At 41.7% G+C, this 18,465-nt stretch overlaps 1 protein-coding gene across 1 annotated transcript in view; it reads left to right on the plus strand.

Annotated features, from left to right (window-relative positions):
• Positions 1-16,433, plus strand: part of tbcd (tubulin folding cofactor D) — a 28,845-nt gene extending 12,412 nt beyond the window's left edge. The window contains exons 14-39 of the mRNA XM_073494671.1: positions 600-756; positions 4,562-4,619; positions 4,720-4,749; positions 5,017-5,102; positions 7,074-7,154; positions 7,245-7,318; positions 7,459-7,576; positions 8,034-8,094; positions 8,181-8,203; positions 8,286-8,317; positions 8,425-8,487; positions 8,585-8,661; positions 8,759-8,840; positions 8,939-9,057; positions 9,487-9,578; positions 9,865-10,005; positions 10,926-11,009; positions 11,830-11,988; positions 12,108-12,246; positions 14,485-14,606; positions 14,825-14,902; positions 14,992-15,078; positions 15,170-15,257; positions 15,663-15,772; positions 15,863-15,947; positions 16,049-16,433. Coding sequence (XP_073350772.1) covers positions 600-756; positions 4,562-4,619; positions 4,720-4,749; positions 5,017-5,102; positions 7,074-7,154; positions 7,245-7,318; positions 7,459-7,576; positions 8,034-8,094; positions 8,181-8,203; positions 8,286-8,317; positions 8,425-8,487; positions 8,585-8,661; positions 8,759-8,840; positions 8,939-9,057; positions 9,487-9,578; positions 9,865-10,005; positions 10,926-11,009; positions 11,830-11,988; positions 12,108-12,246; positions 14,485-14,606; positions 14,825-14,902; positions 14,992-15,078; positions 15,170-15,257; positions 15,663-15,772; positions 15,863-15,947; positions 16,049-16,069 — 2,267 coding nt within the window. The 3' untranslated portion in view covers positions 16,070-16,433. The remainder of the gene's footprint in view (positions 1-599; positions 757-4,561; positions 4,620-4,719; positions 4,750-5,016; positions 5,103-7,073; positions 7,155-7,244; positions 7,319-7,458; positions 7,577-8,033; positions 8,095-8,180; positions 8,204-8,285; positions 8,318-8,424; positions 8,488-8,584; positions 8,662-8,758; positions 8,841-8,938; positions 9,058-9,486; positions 9,579-9,864; positions 10,006-10,925; positions 11,010-11,829; positions 11,989-12,107; positions 12,247-14,484; positions 14,607-14,824; positions 14,903-14,991; positions 15,079-15,169; positions 15,258-15,662; positions 15,773-15,862; positions 15,948-16,048) is intronic.
• The last annotated feature ends 2,032 nt before the right edge of the window (positions 16,434-18,465 follow it).

Consider the following 18,465-nt stretch of genomic DNA (forward strand, 5'->3'; position numbering starts at 1 on the left):
TACCCCGAGCCTAATGCTGTGTTTTCAGCGTGTCTGTCTGCAACATTATTACTGATGCAATATCTGATTAACTCTTTGATGGAATTTCTTCAAATTTGGCACAAAGGTTCGCTCAAAGATGAACGCCTTGGTAGCTCAGTTGGTTCGTTGAGTGGCCCCTGTCCAGTCCACATGTGTCCTCGGGACATGTCGTCCCCTCTCTGTCTCATCCTGTTTCCTTTCATCTCTCTAACCTGTCAAATCTAATAAAGCCAAAAAAAACAATTATAAAAAACATGTTTTTGGCATTATTCAACGTCATTATTACAACGTCGTTACTACTCTGTAACAGAAGGACAGACTTGAAAAACTTCAGGCTTGAACATGTTTGTGAAGCATCCATGTTGTAGAATTTGTAGCTTCTTTGCAGCAACATCCATATTTGAGGTTTACTAGAATCATACTCGTTAATATATTGATAACTTCCAAGTATTTACTTCAGTCATAGATGTAAACTATGCAACTTCCAACCATCCAACCGCAAAGCAGTGAATCTATTTTTGTCTTTGCTGTTGTTCTTGAGATAACACCACTAATTAATTTCTGCCGTCTTCTTGCAGTTGTGCCACTCATCATTAAATCCCTGACCTACGAGGAGAAGAGGGGAGCCTGCAGCGTTGGTTCAAATGTGCGGGACGCTGCCTGCTACGTATGCTGGTCTTTCGCCAGAGCTTATGAACCCAAAGAGCTCAAACCTTTTGTCACTCAGATTGCCAGGTAACCTTCCTCTTCTGTTGTTTGCCTAAAAACCTACATGGACCACTTAAAAGCACATTTTGTGCCAATGAGTGGTGATGATGACTCATCATTTCCCTGTAATAATACTTCCCCACAGGGAAATTTAAAAGACGGGGTCGGCTACAAAAACATCAGCTGTGCCAGTGTTTTCATGTGCTCCAATTTTAATTTGCTCTTGCTGCTGTTTGTCGGTAATGCCAACTCAACACAACCACAGTAACGGTTTGCCATAATTGCCACCCTGTACATAACCTACATAACCACCTCTCATTCATGACAAAAAACGGAAACACAGGTCAAATGGCTCTGCAACCGACAAACACCTCTTTGCTTTTTACATTGACACTGTTATATCTGAGATAAGATAAAATCACCGAATGAAAAACTGCTTCAATCAAGAGATGAAAACTCAGTCAGATTTCTTTAGGCTGCACCTTGTTGTGGATCTCATCTCATTGTAATTTGCATAGCTGCTGCATGGTTTGCCTCAAAGCAGTAATTTACTGCCTCAAACCAGTTTTTCTGTGCCACTTCAAATCTTTCGTGTCCCCACATAACCAGCAGATACACCTGTGCGCTGCTTGTGTACTTAAATGTTGAAGTGGGCTGCAGAACATGTATAGAGCACATGACGTTTCTCAGATTACACATCAGAAGTTGATCACTGCAAAGGTGATTAAATATTGGCAGCTAAATGATAACAGTTTGTTTGGATGCATTTCCTAGTTCATTCTCTCACTACATGAACCTGCTACTGCTGCCAAATAGTACACGCTGTTATTCTTTTGTGGCTCAGTGACAGCTGTTCTTTTGTTTACATACATACTTGTTCATGCCCCCGTTTGTCAAAAGTTATTAAATGTTCCCTTCTGTTGTGAAACAAGTAAAGTTTAGAAACATCACCAGCAGGGATCCAGTGAGCCCTTGAAAGTCCTGAAACTTTGTGACTTTAATTGGAAATAATCAGTCTTGAAGGTTTTGGAAAATGATATGATGATCTGATATGGGTCATGAAAAGAGCTTGAATTGATATATTTTGTGCAAGAAAAAGACATTTAGGTTCACTGTAACACAGCAGAGAGGTGTTCACTCATTCAAGCTTCTCTCTTTGTAATTGTTGTCTCTGAGTTTTGTAGCAGTAATCAGTATTTTAAACTACTGTATGTCATGCTAGCTCTTTGAATCTGAGGGAAGTGGACTTTGAAAGTCCCTGAACAGTCTTTGAATAAAGAAGTCGTGGGAACCATGACTTTTTACTTTCCCTCTGAAGTTTTATTGACCAAAAACAACAAATTAAATAAATGACAGATTAACTAACAATGAAAATACCCCTTTTTTAAACATGCAATATGTAACATCGATGGCTTCATCTGTGTTTCAAACAATATGTTCCTTTCAGCTTTGTGAGATTTGCATAAGTTATATCATTTAACATAATTAGAAAGCTCACTCTGACAGAAAGTGCATGTTTGGTCTAAATTGTTAGGAAAGCCTTGTTTGAGGATTGAGAGCCGGAGCCTTAAAGTAATGAGAGACATTTTTAAACTCGGTCACCCGCGTAGAGAAACAAGGCTGCATATCATCCACTGACGTGTGTTCAGTCTTTGGCAATAGTAACGGTTTGCCTCCTCCTTGATCTGTCTTCTCTCGGTGTGCAAGTACGGACCTGTGGCCTCTGACTGTGCAGACCAGCTCTGCAGTGTCAGTTTGAACCCCTGCGACTTGCATTATCATCAGCAGTCGCGACAACACCCTCTCTTTCCCTAGCCTACAGGATTGCCAGGTTTCGCCTGTTGCTGTAGGTTTCGGTCGCTGTTTGGCAGTGGAGCTCAGACAAGCTGGTTCCTGCTCTATTCATCACAGCATGATGACATTTACTGAAAACTCACTTTTGTTAATGTGGGACTAAGTGACTTGAGGGCACACACGCATACGCACACACAGCTGTATCTCTGCAAGTTACAGTTACATTGTACTTGTTAATTGCAGCAGCCACAGATTTTTGTTGTTCTGTTTTTGTTTCCAAGCCCTTAAGGCAGGGCCAGTTAGCAAAGCCAGACTGGGGCAGTTAGCAAAGCCATACTGGGGCAGTTAGCAAAGACCTGGATCTTGCAGTTTGGAGGCAGGGAACAAGGAGAGGTGAGCAAACAAGACCAGCAGCAGTTGGTCTCAGGCTGTCACTGTGATGTATAAATACGTTGGCCCCCCCCCTTCAACAACTGACATTCACACACCCACTACTCATGGGACTTATGGAGGGATTTTAAGGTCTGACAGAATCAGAGACAACTTCCAGTATTGCACAGGAGTCACTGTTAATCATATTGTTGCTGTTTTATCCCTTTGTGGTGGGAATCTGCACACCGCGGCCAAAACCGTTCAATGGCGATGATGCAATCGACGCTTCAATCTGAGTCATTGTTCCTTAACAAGATATCAAAATGATGATGCACTGTTGCACCGTAATGAGACAGAGGTTTACGTGGTTAGTATGTCAGCAAAGGGAAATTTTGCAAAGACAGAGACGATGAGTGTAAAAATGTTGCAATTTTTTTTAAAACTGCAAATAGATTTGTTAAACAAAGAGGAGGATACCAAAGCAAGAAAAACAGTCGCAAGTGTTAATCGCAGAAACAGGCCTGGAATTAAGTTATTTTTAGTGCTATGCCACTTTGGCCTTCGATAAATACCTATTTAGTGGGGCTTTGCAGCCGAAATTGAGGGCACCAAGGGCCAAAAACAAATGGTGCAATAACAATAAGTCATAATTACATCAGTAAATGTTATTACAGAGGCGATCCAGGCACTCCAAAAAAGAAAATACCAAAAAATATTGAAAAAACAAGCATGGAAATAAAAGTGTTTTATTGCAGTGGTTCAATCATTACCTAATAAAGGCTTTTTCACTACAATAAAGGCTTTTTAAGACCCTTTTCTCTGTTTTCCCAGAGCATCCGACACAATTTTTGCCTATATAGTGTTAAATAGAGCAATCAGTCATCTTCTCTTTTTCTGCAAATGTTAATGTTACACTACACTTCCCACTAAAAGGGAAGCTTTAATAAAATCAGAGAAAATGGTCACAAAAGGTAAGAATGCTGAGCTTTCGAGTTTTCTGGAGTCATTAACAACATCATCAAGTACCCCATGTTTAGGGAAAGTAGTTGAAAACACAAAGGGGAACCATTTCCTGCGGACTGCTGGCAGAAACTGAGGACAATTAGCTGATAATGAGCCTGATCAGTAATCAGCAAAAACCATTACCGACCGTAAACCACAGACTACTGACAAAGCTGATGAACGTCAGAAAGCCTTGTCGTACTTCAGCTGTTACATCATGTTTTTGAGGTGGTGACAAAATGTTTAATAGTAAATGCATACAGTATTTGAATAAGACGGAATCTCACTGCACTCTTGGTAAAATCTTACACCAAACTCCCTTGAAGAAATATGTCATTTTAACAATTCCTCACATGCCCGCAAAAACGCATTGCTCTGGAAACACAAGATGAAAAACATCATATGCTGACAGCGTTCTTGTCAATTCGGCATCAAAATAATTCATTAAATGTATTTCTATAAAAACTTCTGATGTTTGTCGCCTCACGTCCTGACCAGCATTTATTAGTAAGCTGTGCTGCTTAAGTGTGAGAAGACTGCGGGAATGAGACGCAAGTTGTCCACACATTAAACTGTGATTTTCATGTATTCTGTGAAAATGCGTTACTGTAACTTGTCTTCTATCAGATCATTTATACTCCACACTTTGTCTTTCTCCGTGCAGCGCTCTGCTGATCACAACCGTGTTTGACAGAGATGTCAACTGCCGCAGAGCCGCTTCTGTAAGTTCTCTGGTCAACATCCTTCCACTGCTTAATAAAGTTATATCCAGTTACATGACAAGTTACATGAGAAGTTAATTTTTGTCTCATTTTGTCCCAGGCTGCCTTCCAGGAGAATGTCGGCAGACAGGTTTGTGACCACAGCTTTCCCTACATGTGTATTATGACTAACAGAATCACTGTGATTTGAAGTTTATTTGCTGCCAAATAATCAGCTCTTGCTCGAACTTGTTTGTGAAAGCGTTTGAAGCAAAGAGATAGCCTTCCAGTACGGCTCCAGGGCATCGGCAAAGCATTTCATTTGCCAACAGCCCTTACGAAGAAATAAATCTCTCTGAAAATCTTTTTACACAATGTGCTGAAAACGTCTCTTTGTTGCTTGTTTGTGCCTCAATAGGGGACATTTCCTCATGGTATTGACATCTTAACTGCAGCAGACTACTTTGCTGTTGGGAATCTCACCAACTGCTATCTGAATATCAGGTGAGAAACTGTTTAATCTACACATCAGCTGTTCTTAACGACCTTTACAGCCATATTGACTTAGTCACACACTATTCCAGTGAAGCTGCACTAAGGAAGACTTGTTACAGCAGCCTGAACAATAAAGTGAGGTGGCAATAAATAGTGTCCCCTCCTTCCTCTTTGACACAGCAAAGATTTCAGTTAAGTTTTATTGTCACTTGTGATCATGTGGTAAGAAATGACTCAAGCACAAAGCAAAGTCCAGAATATTATATTCCCTTTCTGCCGTCCCACCGGTAGATAAGAAAAATACCCTTAGGACAAAAGAGTGAAGTGTGCCGACATCATTACAAAAGTACCCAAAATGTTGGAATTAATGTGGCCCTGAAGCAAAACCTGGTGTTTATTTTATTCCACGTTATGCAGCTGTACATATGCATTGCTTATATTAGCATGAGTTTAAAAGCCTAACCAAGGACGGGGCTGCAAATTCACCGCCACTAAAACTGTATGATCAAAAGTCAGTGGGTGCTTGAACATCACACCTATATGAGCTTGTTGGACGTCCTTTTGTTAAAACCAAGGGTGTTAATATGGAGTTGGACCTCTTCTTTGTGGCCATAATAGCGAGAAGGCTTTCCACAAGGAGTTTTTTCTGTGGGAGTTTGTGCCCTTTCAGCCATTTGTGTTGGCTAGGAGCCAGATGAATGTGCGTGCTTTCATGTGCTGATGTTGCTTCCTCAGGCAGTTTGGAGCTCTGTAGTGACTATTGCAACAGATGATGGACGGTTTTTAAGCGATACATGCTTCAGCACCCGTGGGCCCCATGGCTGAGCTGTTGTTGCTCCTAGGTGCTTCTTCTTCACAGTAACAGCACTTACAGCCGACTGAAGCCGATCTAGTAGGGCCACTGACTTGTGGCATCCTATGACACTGCCATGTTTAAATTCACTGAGCTCTTTACAACCCACCCTACATTTTTAATGTTTGTCGATGGAGATTTCAAGGCTTTGTGCTAACACCATGTCCACATCTATAAGCAAGGGGAGAGAGCCACGACTTCACTTTCAGTGGTAACTGGGACATAAAAACTTCATGCATAAAATCATCAGTCAAATTTGATTTAAAAAAACGCTTCAGCCCCACCCCACCGGAGCACTTGAACAAATGTGAGAGGTCAATCCCTGAAGAGTAATCCCACCTTCTTTGGTAATCCTGTGCATTAGCATCATATCCTCCTATTCATTACTTACTCAAGGTCCATCTGCTCCCACAATGAATCAGTTAAAACTGTCATACGTCTCAACTTTGCTCACATCAGTGCAGCAACAAGATTGTTTGATATGTTTCCCAGTTTGCCTGTTAGGAAGCAGACAATTGGCTTTTGGCGGGAAGGAGCAGGATGCGTCTCAAACATCTCCATCTCTGGTGTTACTGACTTTTCTATTCGAAATGCTTTCAGTGGTTGGTCTCTTCTCTTATGACATCTCTGGTTTTATGCACCTGTTAGTCATTGGTGTGGCTGACACACCTGAACTCAATTAATAGTGCCGTCCACTGACTTTTGGCTATACAGTTAAGACGCCCTGTCGCATTACTTCTCCCCATGAAACAATCTGTACACAAACAAATAACATACACATGGTTAGCTTGTGAAGAACATGTTTTTCACTTCGGCCACCTTTCCGAACATCTGGCACGTAAGGAATTAAATATTTACATCCAAGCCGGCATAGAAAAGCTCCAACCCTCTCAGGACTTGTCACCTCTGGCAGAAATGTGTCGCCGCTAACACAACAAACATTCAAGCAATGAAAAAGAAGAAAGGTGCTCGCCTCAGGGTACGACTTGGCTGCACATAACAAGGAAAAAAGAATAAAGATGTAGAAAATGATGACTGAGATTGATCTCTGGAGAAACCTGTGTGAAGCTGCCAATCATTTTCTGTTGATATTATCAGCTTAAGATTTCCTTTTTTTGTTCTCTAAGTGTCTACATAGCTGGCTTCACAGAATACACCAAGGCCATGATAGATCACTTGGTAGCCATGAAGATAAACCACTGGGATGGGTAAGAACTTATGTTGCTCTGCCTGCAGAAATGCCACTAAATTTAAAGGTGTAGTAGATCCAAACTTTATTCTTCTTCATGTGTTTGCAGCGTGATCCGAGAGCTCGCCACTAAAGCACTCCACAACCTGACTCCTAAAGCACCTGATTATATGGCGACAACAGGTAAAAAAAATGTCACCGTACCTGTTCTCCAGGCAACAGCGAAAGTTGCTGACTAAAAACGGCTTTTAGAAAATGATTTTGAACCCTATAATTATTGTAGATGAGAAGATAAATGCTCTTTTTTTCCTTGTCGGTTCCAGTTCTGCCACAGTTGTTGCCCGTGGCGGTGGGTATTGACCTCCACAGTCGTCATGGCGCCATTCTGGCGTGTGCAGAGATCACACACGCTCTGTACAAACTGGGCCTGCAGACCAACAGGTAGATTGACATTTTGGATATTTGCTTCCACACGACATGTTCGCTCAGACTAGTGGAAAGAAAACATCCAAAATACTCATGTAGGTATTTTAGTTCAGGGGCCTGTTGCATAAATATACACCTACTCTTTGACCTACATTCTGGAAATGTATACAGATTAGTGAATATTTAATAAGACAGCCTCAACATTTTTCACACTAGTAGCACCTACATGATCTTAATCTTTCAAGTTTTATTCCCATCTACATTATATTCTGAAGTTTTTTATAGAGGGATTAGTTTTTACATCATTCAAAGCCTGATTATTGAACATTTGATTCCTAAAAACATGGTGCAAGTCATGTTTTTTTCATGGCTGCTAACAGTATTTTCTGATGTGTGGATTTGATAAAGAGAGATAAGCAAAATCACGTCTGTAAAAACCTTTGACTGTTGTCTTCTTGTATTTGTCCGACAGGACTGTGGTGGAAATCATTTCTTCCGAATGTGTGGACGCATTAAAAAACATCCATCAGAAGGCAGGTGGACATGTTGTCTCGACTTGGATAAACTGTGGTTAAAGTTTTCTCTGTCGCTGATGTTTTTTTTGTTGACTCACTTTCAGCTACATGACAGAAAACAGTACAGGTAGGCAGAAACAATCTGATTGGTTTTCATCAGTAGTATGGTTAAAAAATCTAATTATTGTCCAAATTATGCTTTTTTGTAGGGGTTTTGGTGGAGAGCTGATGAGGCCGGCAAGTGAGTCCAAATTAGGGAAATCTCTTTCATGATTTGTTGCAAGAAACATAATAGAAGACATAACAGACAATATTATCTTCTCATTATGGTTTTAATTTTTTCTACAGTGTGCAGCCTTATTGAAAAGCTGTCCCTGTCCAAAATGCCTTTTAAGGACGATCCTGTAATCAGTAAGTTAATTTAAATGCACCTTTTTAAATGTTTTGCATTTCATTTCATTCAGCATCTTCGCTGAGAGTCTCTGATGGTTGTGTGTCTGTGTTTCAGCTGGCTGGCAGGAGCTGATTGATGACACCATAAAGACTATTCATCTCTTTTCTAGCGGTTTGAAGGATAGCATTATGGTAAGCTTGGTTTATCTTTATGAATATGATAGTGTCCAACTATTTGTTTATAAAATGCTGCTCTTAATCATTGGTCCTCTTTCTCCTTCGTCTGCAGGCTGCAGTGGTATCGGCCTTGTCCGCCTTATGTGAGGAGTACTACCAGGCCGAGACAGGCCAGGCTGACTCACAAATGCAGCGTGGGTTGAATATTATTCCCTTGCTACACTTGTTGTACTGTATGTCTGAATGTCAAAGTAATCTCTGCCTGGTTTGGTGTGTGTGTGTTTGTCTGTAGAGGCCCTGGTGTCTCAGTACATTGAAGGTCTGAAGAGTCCTCAGATGCTGACGCGTTGTGGATCTGCCCTCGCCCTCGGCTCTCTGCCTTCGTTCATGATTCATGGCAAAGTGAAGCAGGTGTGTTTGGAGGATGTGTTAGAGACAGCGCACAATTACAAGTAATTGCACCAGAGTTAGCTTGCAGCTAATTTGCATTTGTAAACAGCAAACAGCAAAACTTTCTGATTCTATAATGTTTGTAGGTCTGGAGTTAATCTGAAATGATCAAGTCATTAGTTGTCAACTATTTTTAATAATCGATTAATTGTTTCAGGCACGTTTTAAAGCAAAATATCAAACATTTGCTGGTTCCAGCGCCTTAAATGTAGGGAATTGTTTTGGACTGTTGGATGAACAAAAGAACCTCTTCAGGCGATGATGTGATGAGCAGTCTTCGCAATTTTTTAACTCTTTATAGACTAAGAGATTAATTGATTAATAGGCAGATGATTTCGATAGTGGCAAGAATTATTAAGTGGTTTGTGTGTGTGTTTGTGTTTGTGTTAGATCCTTGAAGGCCTCCAGCAGATGTGCGCCGTCAGCCAGAAAGAGGGGAGTTTCACAGAAGCGAGAAGAGATGCAGTCAGAGCAGTTTCTCAGTGAGTATGAAGATATATTCTTATTTTATGTAGTTGTTCTGCTTCAGGCTTTTGTCAAGAGAGCCCATCGGTCTTCATCTTTTCTTTGTGCTGCCTGTCTGCCAGTTTAACCGTGCAGTAATGCTAAAATAAACATTTACCTGACTATACCTGCAGGACCTGCAGGACGTGTCCATCCGTTTGTTTTTGCCCTCAAAATGTAAACTTTTCCCCACTTCATCACGTACTGTTTGTCCTCTGGTGGCCTGTTTTTTAAAATCTGTACCTCTTTTTCATCGTCCATCAGGGTGTGTGTGAAGGCGGGTGTTAGCGCTCAGGGCTCCCCAGACTCCAGCCTGTGCTCGGAGAACGTAGCGGAGGTGTACGGCGTTCTGCTCGACAGCATGAACGACTACACGACGGACAGCAGAGGGGACGTGGGAGCCTGGTGAGTGAACTTCCTTGTTAACACTTGCAGCTCCACACACATGCTGTTTTAATTTGCCTCAGGGATGAGGAATGCACCACTGCCTGAAGCCTCTGGTGTTTTTCTGTCCCTCCACTTAAGGGCCTGTCTCAGTAGTAGCCTCGAGCCATGCTTACCACCAGGAATGTCACCAGTCTTGTCACTTGCCCTCACAACATGGGATGGGCTGCTTCTCTCACACTGTCTTAGAGATATTTCCTTCATTCTTTCTCTTAAATCTGATTTCCTTCTTGTTTGCAAGTCTTTACCTCTCCCGTTCTTCTTTTCTCTGTGTCCACACCCACACAGAGGCAGATTTATCTCTCCGTTTCATCTGTTGCGACATAAATGTACTTAAACTCGTCTTTGCCTAAAAGGCCAGTAATCGGGCGTTCCACCTGTTCCCTGGGCACCTGTTCCGACGTGTGACTTCAGGATTTTGTGAAAACGCTGCAATAAACAAATTGTGCCCCGCAGCCATGACGCTAATTTGACTATAAAACTGTCAAATCCGGTGAAGCTGAAAGAAAATGTTCAAATGATGGTGTTTGTCCTCTTGCCAGCTTATGTTTGTGCATGTTGCATGTGTGCAACATTTGTCAGACGTGTGATAAACGACTCTTTTGATGAACTTGAGTTGAGATCATAATCAAGCCGGATTCCAAATGTGTCGGGACGCTTTGTAAAACCAGTCTTTTGTTGCTCCTGTCACAGCTTGTTTGAAATGTGACGCTGCCATCAGATTCAGCAGAAGCATTAGTAAGCATGAGTAAGTGTCCAGAAAGGATTAGCAACTGATCACATTCCACTTTATTTATGTTTTTAGACTAGTGTCCTGACTTCTTTGAAATCGGGGTTGTATCTGCAAGCGTAACTCTTTCCTCTTTCCGTCATGTGCTCAGGGTGAGAGAGGCCGCCATGTCCAGTCTGATGGAGGTGACTCTGCAGGCGGCCGGCGTTGCTCCAGAGATCCTTTCAGCAGACCTGTGAGTCATCAATCTCACCACACAGACAGAAACAACTAGTGTCACGTCACCAGCAGGGGACCACAAATGTCATGTCAGCCCATCTCAGGCTTCTTTGTTCATTTGTTTGAGTAATCTTAAGTGTCGCTTCAATGTCTGAAGGTGTGGCCACAGTACATGAGCCTAAGTCAACCCAACTTGGATTATGTTGGTTTTGGGAGCAGGATCGAAAAAATTACGCAATATTTACTCGTACTGTTGACGGACACCTGTTGATATCTAAAAAAAAAAATAAAGGTAGAATTAATATCCAGAAGAGTCAAGGCTGCAATGATTAATCAATTAGTTGTCTACTCTTCATAATTGATTTTGTTTGATCATTATTAAGAAGAAAAAGTCAAAATTCTCTCTTCAGTGTCCATTAATCTGTTGATTATTCCCTCAATTAATCAGTTAGTGTTAACCAAAGCCCAAGATCCTAAAATGTAGACCTAAAATTCACAAGAAAAACTCCAAAGCACTCTCTTTGAAACCATTTTAATGCCTTTTTTTGTCACATCATGGTCACGTTAGACCTTTTAAACATACTCCAACACATTTCGGCATCAAGCTTTTTTCTGGGAGTCAAGGAAGTGCTCCTAACCTTACGTTTTATGACATCCTCAAATGTCAAAGATATTCAGTTTACTGCTGTAGAGCAGGAAATAAACCAGAAAATATTAACATTTAAGAAGCTGGAATCGTTGGTACATTAGTGAGGTGACATCCTGCATGTATTTCTGATTATGTGGAATAAAATGGCAGCACTTCTCGTCTTTATTTCCTACTCCTCTGTACGCAGGGTGAAGTGTATGATGTGCTGCTTGGCCCAGCAGGCAGCAGAGAAGATTGACCGCTACAGAGCTCACGCTGGCAACATCTTCCTGCGTCTCCTCCACAGCACAGAGCCTGCAGTACCTCACATCCCCCACAGAGAGGAGCTGTTGAACATCTTTCCTTTGTGAGTCAACCCGACCTTTAACTAAGTTTGGCATATATACACACAATCTGAATGTTTGAAGTGCAACAACTTGTTATATCCCTTGATCTGTGACTCCACTTGTTTGTTGTGTCTTACAGGGAGACCACAACCAGTCTGAACTGGAACGCCCCATCTCAAGCTTTCCAGTACATCACGCAGCTGCTGGGACTGCCTCAGTATCAGCGCCACACCCTGCTGGGCATCACCGTGTCTGTGGGAGGGATCACCCAGTCCACAGTAGGTCAAACGTCAGATCAGAGCAGAATGATGTGCAGACGGGTGACAAGTTTAAAGAAACATACAAACAGGCACTTCAAACAGGACACGAGGGTCACTGACTATTATTTATCTGCTCCGGCTCATGCAGCAGCCAGTTTTTTGGACACTTTAAATCACCATCATCCAAACACCAAATGTGTTGTGAAAGAAAGGTTTTCCATCCCTCCTGCAGCTTTCCACACCTTGTACTAGTTGTCCTGGCATCTCCTGTTGGAGCCACACCTTTTTAAGACGCTTAATTATGTTTAATCGTTTAATTCATCACTCATCTGTATTTCATAAAACTCCTCCTTCACCCTACGATATTAGTTTCTTAGAGGTGTCTATAATAACCCTTTCACACTGGACAAAAAAAGGGTAAGACCCACTGACATCTGGCTTTTGTATTCAATGGGAAAGTGTACAATTCTCATCACAAAATAAAGCCTGATTTTCTGTTGTTCATGTGCTGCTCCTTTTTATCTTTAATCCTGCTGTAGTTAATGACTTGGCAACGTCAGCTGTAGGCCGGAGGAGTTCAGGCCAACAGGGGGAGCCATGTGTCTAATGTAGTCTACTCAGTCCTCTGCACTGTAACTCTTCACTCTCTCGATAACACCTTGCTCTCAATCAATACTTTGAACCACAGGTATCAGGCTGCGGGACCTTTTCTATTTTCTTTCTTCTTCTGGCAACCACCTGAGCTTGAAGTGTTGTGACGAGTCCCTCATGGTCCCGACGAGCTTGTATTTCCCATCAGTTGACTCTCTGCTCATTTCCACTCCTGACCCCTTTGCACACCTTCACTCGGGGGCCGTGAACTGGTGTTGATCTATTCCTCCCGTCTCCTCCTGAATGACAATCACCTGTTAAAACCAGTCATTCAAAAAGTTCCCGGCCACAATATTTTGCAACGATTATTTTTAACTTGAACTGTTTGTGGATCTAATAAAAGAAAAATAAGTTTAAAGCCTGTAATAGCAGCAGTGAGGTCAGTGAAGTTGAACTCATCTGCCGATGGAGGCTGTAAACATGTTCCCTCAGAGACGATCTGGCTCTTTTCTTTTACCTCCTCCAGCTTTTTATTTTGCCACAGATACATCCTCAGAGACGAGAACGAATGATATGTTTGTACAGGGTTGCACGCAGGAAACTGAGCCAATGCTGCATTGCTACACCAGCCAAGATTGCCATTCTCACACCACAGGCACATATTCACACAGGCCAGAGAGAGACGGAGCGTCCACTGACTTTCCAGGAATCGCCTTGGAAGCCAGTTTGATGTAGAGAGATCATAAGGCAAAACAAAAGACCCGAGACTGAGACAGAAGGATACTTTTTCAATACCACATGTTTAAAGCAGTACAAAGTCTGCATTTCATTGTATTAAAAGTACAGAAGCTTTAAAAAACTGACCTTAATACCAGCAGAACACGTTTCACAGTATTTATTTGATAATATGACTTTTTAAATGCTTGAAATAATCTGTAGAAGTGTAGAAGAGGAACTTGCACAAAACGCTGACAGTGTTTCCTTGTAACTGTGTTTATCCATCTCATATTTTGTTGCTATGTCGCAACTGTCAAGGTTTGACACTTTCTTTCCTGCCGGCTGTTGAGATCATCAATGTCACTGTTTTTCTTTCCGAGGCCCCCTCAGGCTCACAAGACAGGTCTTTATTAAAGCAAATCTCTGTTTCTCTGCAGCTAATATCCTCGTGTTGTATCTCTTTAAGACAGTGATGGATTAAGGAAACAAAATCATGTTGTTACTACAGAGTACTGATTCATGTTAAATCGACATGGGGCCAAGTTTTGTTAGCTGAGAGGACATCTTTAGAGTTTAGAGAGATGGGGAGATAGCGGGACTACGTCACGTCTGTAACAAGTCACAGTGAGTCAGGGCAACACTTTTGCAATGTTTCTGACGGGAAATGCAAAGTTGGCAACATGTCTGACCTGAAGAAACACCTGGTTGAAACCAAAACACATCTAAAAGGCTGATGAATGAACCATTCATGATATCATGAAAGTCAGCTGACAAATATTTTCGTTGTCATTAGTTTGTTGATTATTTTCTCAATGAATCTGTTAGTTGTCTAGTTGAAAAATGTTAATCCCAGTTTCAAGACGACGTCCTCAAGTGTCGTTTCCTCACCAAACCAAAGATATTCAGTTCATTGTCACTAAAGAGAATCAATCTTCATCATCCATCCAGGTGCAGTTTTCCTCCCAGTCGTTGTTTGACTACCTGAGGGGGATCCAGGAGGACCGTGCTGCTATGACACAGTTTGGAGACACGTTGTTGATCATCTTCAGAGACAACCTCCGCAATGACAGGTATGACAGATACAACGTTGACCTAGATTTATTACTTCAGACCCTTTTCCATGATGTGTCTGCCTCGTCTACAACTTGTTTGTCAAGGAAGAACAGCTTAAATACTTACTCCACAATTCATCAAAATGTGCTCATTTTGACAGACTAGTGGTATTATACTTGTAGTAGTATTATACAGTATATCGTCTCTTAAGTGACAATGTTTTCTTTTCATCCAGGGTGTCCATCCCTTTCCTTAAGATGCTCAATCAGATGCTCGCTAACGGCTGCTTTGAAATCTTCACCACACAAGAGAAGTGAGTGCTTTGACGGCTTTGTTTAAAATAAAAAACACTGTGCCTGATGTCTGTGAGCGCTGAAGTTGTTCTGTCTTTGTTTTTCTAAGTCATCAGTTCTGTGTGGAACTTTTGAATCTCTGCAAAGAGTTCAAGAAGACCAAAGATATTTCTAAGCTGCGTGCCTGCACTGCTGTGTAAGTCTCCATCTCATTGACAAACGTACACATTATATACTGAAAGGCAGAGAAAACCATCCATGTTGACTGTCTGCTGTCTGTTTTCCAGCTTCTGTGGGCTGGTCCAGTTTCAGGGGGAGGTGAGGAAGAAAGTGTTGTCCCAGCTGCTGATGCTGCTCTGCCACCACTTCCCTGTGGTAAGTTCACAAGACAGGAACACCTCACCGGTCTTTGAAGGTCCAGTGTGTAGGATTTATCGGCATCTAGTGGTGAGGATCCAGATTGCAAACAGCTGAATACCCCTTGTCTCAACGTCCCCTGTAGTGGCCGCTTAAAACTCAAACCTCTCCAGAGCCGGTGTTTGGTTTGTCCGCTCTAGGCTACTGTAGAAACATGTTGGACTCTGAGGAAGAGAAGAGGACTCCTGTAGATATAAAGGCTCATTCTGCACATCCTGGTTTATGGTACAAAATGGAAAATGTGGCTTTCTACAATCTGAGACCTTTAACATCAGCATGTTAGTGTTGTGTTGTCACCTTGTGTGTTTTCTTACATTGTTTTGCGTAACAACAAAATAAAGTGTTCCTCTCTGACATCTGCAGATCAGGAAGACGACGGCCGGCCAGATGTACGAGATGATGCTGACCTACGATGATGTCATAGACCCAGAAGTGTTGGATGATGTCATGACCGTGCTGAGTGACACTAACTGGTGAGTGGTCTGAGTCGACAGTATCTCGTCTTATTGTTAAATGCTTTTGATTTGTATGTGACATGTTGTCGTGCTCGGTGTCCGTTTCAGGGAGGAGGACCTCGCCACAGTGCGGACCCACAGGAACCAGCTCTGTGATTGGTTGGGAGTCCCCAAACCGCAGGTCATTGCCAAGGTAACTAACTGACGAGTGAGGCTTGATGTAGGCAGAAACAAACAGCAGACTTTTTCTGTTTTATCTCCTTGTTAACTCCGATCACTCTCTTTGATCCACAGAATCCCGGCCAGGCTTCCTGATGACCCGTGGCTGCAAAAACTAGCTGCACATCATGTCCGTGCACATCAGACTGTAAGAATTAAGACTGGACCTTACTGAAGCTTTACTGCTCTGTGTGTCTAACCGTCATAAAACAATACATGAAATGAATCACAATCTTGACAGTTTTACGTGATAATAAATGGATGAAAACGACAGTTATTTCCACTGTTTTATTATTATTACTACAACGTTAAAACAAAATCACGTCTGTGTAAAGCTTTAATTTTAGGAGGTAGGATGTAACTGTAGACTACAGTATTTGTATGAGGCTGATGAACGGACTCTTGGATGTTTTTCAAGTATAAAAGTGCCGTAAAATAAAATGTGTAATGGCGTCTGTTACCTCGTGTTGTTTTCCCTCCTCTATTTTGTTTATATGCAAGAAAGGCTGCACTGCTGAGGGTTCACCCAGGTATAAAAGAGACAAAGAGACATCATTTTGTCAAGGACGTCCGAGTTTTTTGTTAAGTTTTGGCGTTTAAACATCTTAAAAAGTCTGAAATCATATCATCTCAATTTCAGACCTTTAAAAATCTTCAAATGTCTTCCTCAAATCCTCTAGAAGTTAACTAACAAGTTAAAATAGTTTCTGTTAATGTTACTTTTAAGTGCACGTTCACCAACATCTGGCTCGTGGCTCATTTTAAACCCTGCTGCACGATTAAGCTCAGATGAGGGTGCAAAGACGAACAAAAAGCTGCTGTAAAAATCCACCAGACAACAACGGGAGCGTCACCAGCGTGATCCACTCTACGCTATCAACGTTAACTCCTGCAACTGTGGTCAGCAGGTTAGGGTTTATTTATGAGGTGTTCTGGGTGTGGAATAGTTATAAAAAGTAATTTAACATGTTGAAACCTGCAGAAACCCTGAGAACACCTTCCTTCCTTCTAATCACAGTCGAGTGAGACTTGTTGTTTCCAGTCGAGCTGTTTACTTGTAACCTGTACCTGGAACAACACAGAAGGGTGAAACTGAAACCGCAGCGTACATGCACTCCAGGGAAATCGTTGCCATTTAGCCGTTTTGGCACCAGCTATGGAATGTCACTGGGGCCCTTCTTCCCCTTGGGTCCCGCGCAGACCTACTTTTTCTGCATCAGTGGAGGTGCCAGGGCCTGGAGGAGTCCCAGGCCTGATAGCGGAGCCTCCCTGGTCGCCTGTGGAACAGAGCCTGTTGTGTCACCGTTGGTCCAGGCTTTCTCATTACAGCCTGATAGTGGACACATTGTCTCAACCAGCTTCCCCGGTCTCACTCTGACCACGATACAATCGCAGCATTATTTCAGGATGAGGTGGTTTTCTGATTGTTTATCGCAGTAACGCCCTCGGCTAGTAATCATGACGTTTAATTACATTTTTCCCCTAATATGATTAATTTAACAAGGTTTATTCTTTCCCATGGAAACTGACGTGTAGTCTCAAAGAAACTGGGAAGAAAAATGGCCGTTTTGTATCCCATCTGTTTGGCTCGTCTGTCCTTCAGCAGTTACTTTAATTGTGTGCGTGCTGCCAGATCATTAGTAACATCTGGCCATTATTGTCTGGTTAATCTTTTACAGTCGATAATCATGAAACTTGGCTTTTTTTTCCCCCCGAAGTGAAAAACTTAAAACAGATCTTCACTTTTTTTCAAGTTTTAAAGTTCATCCCTTCATTTGATTACTATCAAAGTGAACTCTGCCGTCGTTAACCACCAATTAAGTCTTGACGTGATGTTGTAATTGTACTTTAACTAACTAACCCAGAAACCTCACTATCACTGTACAATTCTGTCTGCTACCGGGCTCATTGAATAACTCACTTTTTGTCCTGTGTAGTTGTTATTTTACGACTCTGATGGAAACAAAAACGATCCAGTTGTCTTTGCCAAAGCAGCGCCAAAGATAATACCACGTGGAAACGCTTGGGGGGGGAGTTATCACACAAAAAAAACTATTATATAACTAGTCAGTGTTGTACAAAGTACCCAAAAGTCAAAATTGGGTATGAGTAAAGATATTGTGCTCAAAAATAGCTTAAAAGTGAAAAGCACTCATACAAACTGAGGGAAAGATTCGAATATTGAATGTACTTCAAAAGGTAAATGTACATATAATTACATGTATGTGTGCGCTGTATATTATGGGTTGAACAATTATCGATTATCAGATCCAATATTCAGCATTTTTCCGTGTTTTTAAAAAAAATATTATTATTATCTGATTGCAGATAAAATAAATTAATCCAAAAATGCAATCTGCAAAGGAACTAACCAGTAAACTAGTCAGTAAAGTTATCACGTACATGGAGGAGAGTAAACAGTACAATATTTGCCTCCAAGATGTATTAGATCGAATGTATACGGTGGCAGAAAATGGAAATACTTCAGTCAA

The sequence above is a fragment of the Pagrus major genome, chromosome 23, assembly GCF_040436345.1.
Source record: "Pagrus major chromosome 23, Pma_NU_1.0".
Taxonomy (NCBI): Eukaryota; Metazoa; Chordata; class Actinopteri; order Spariformes; family Sparidae; genus Pagrus; species Pagrus major.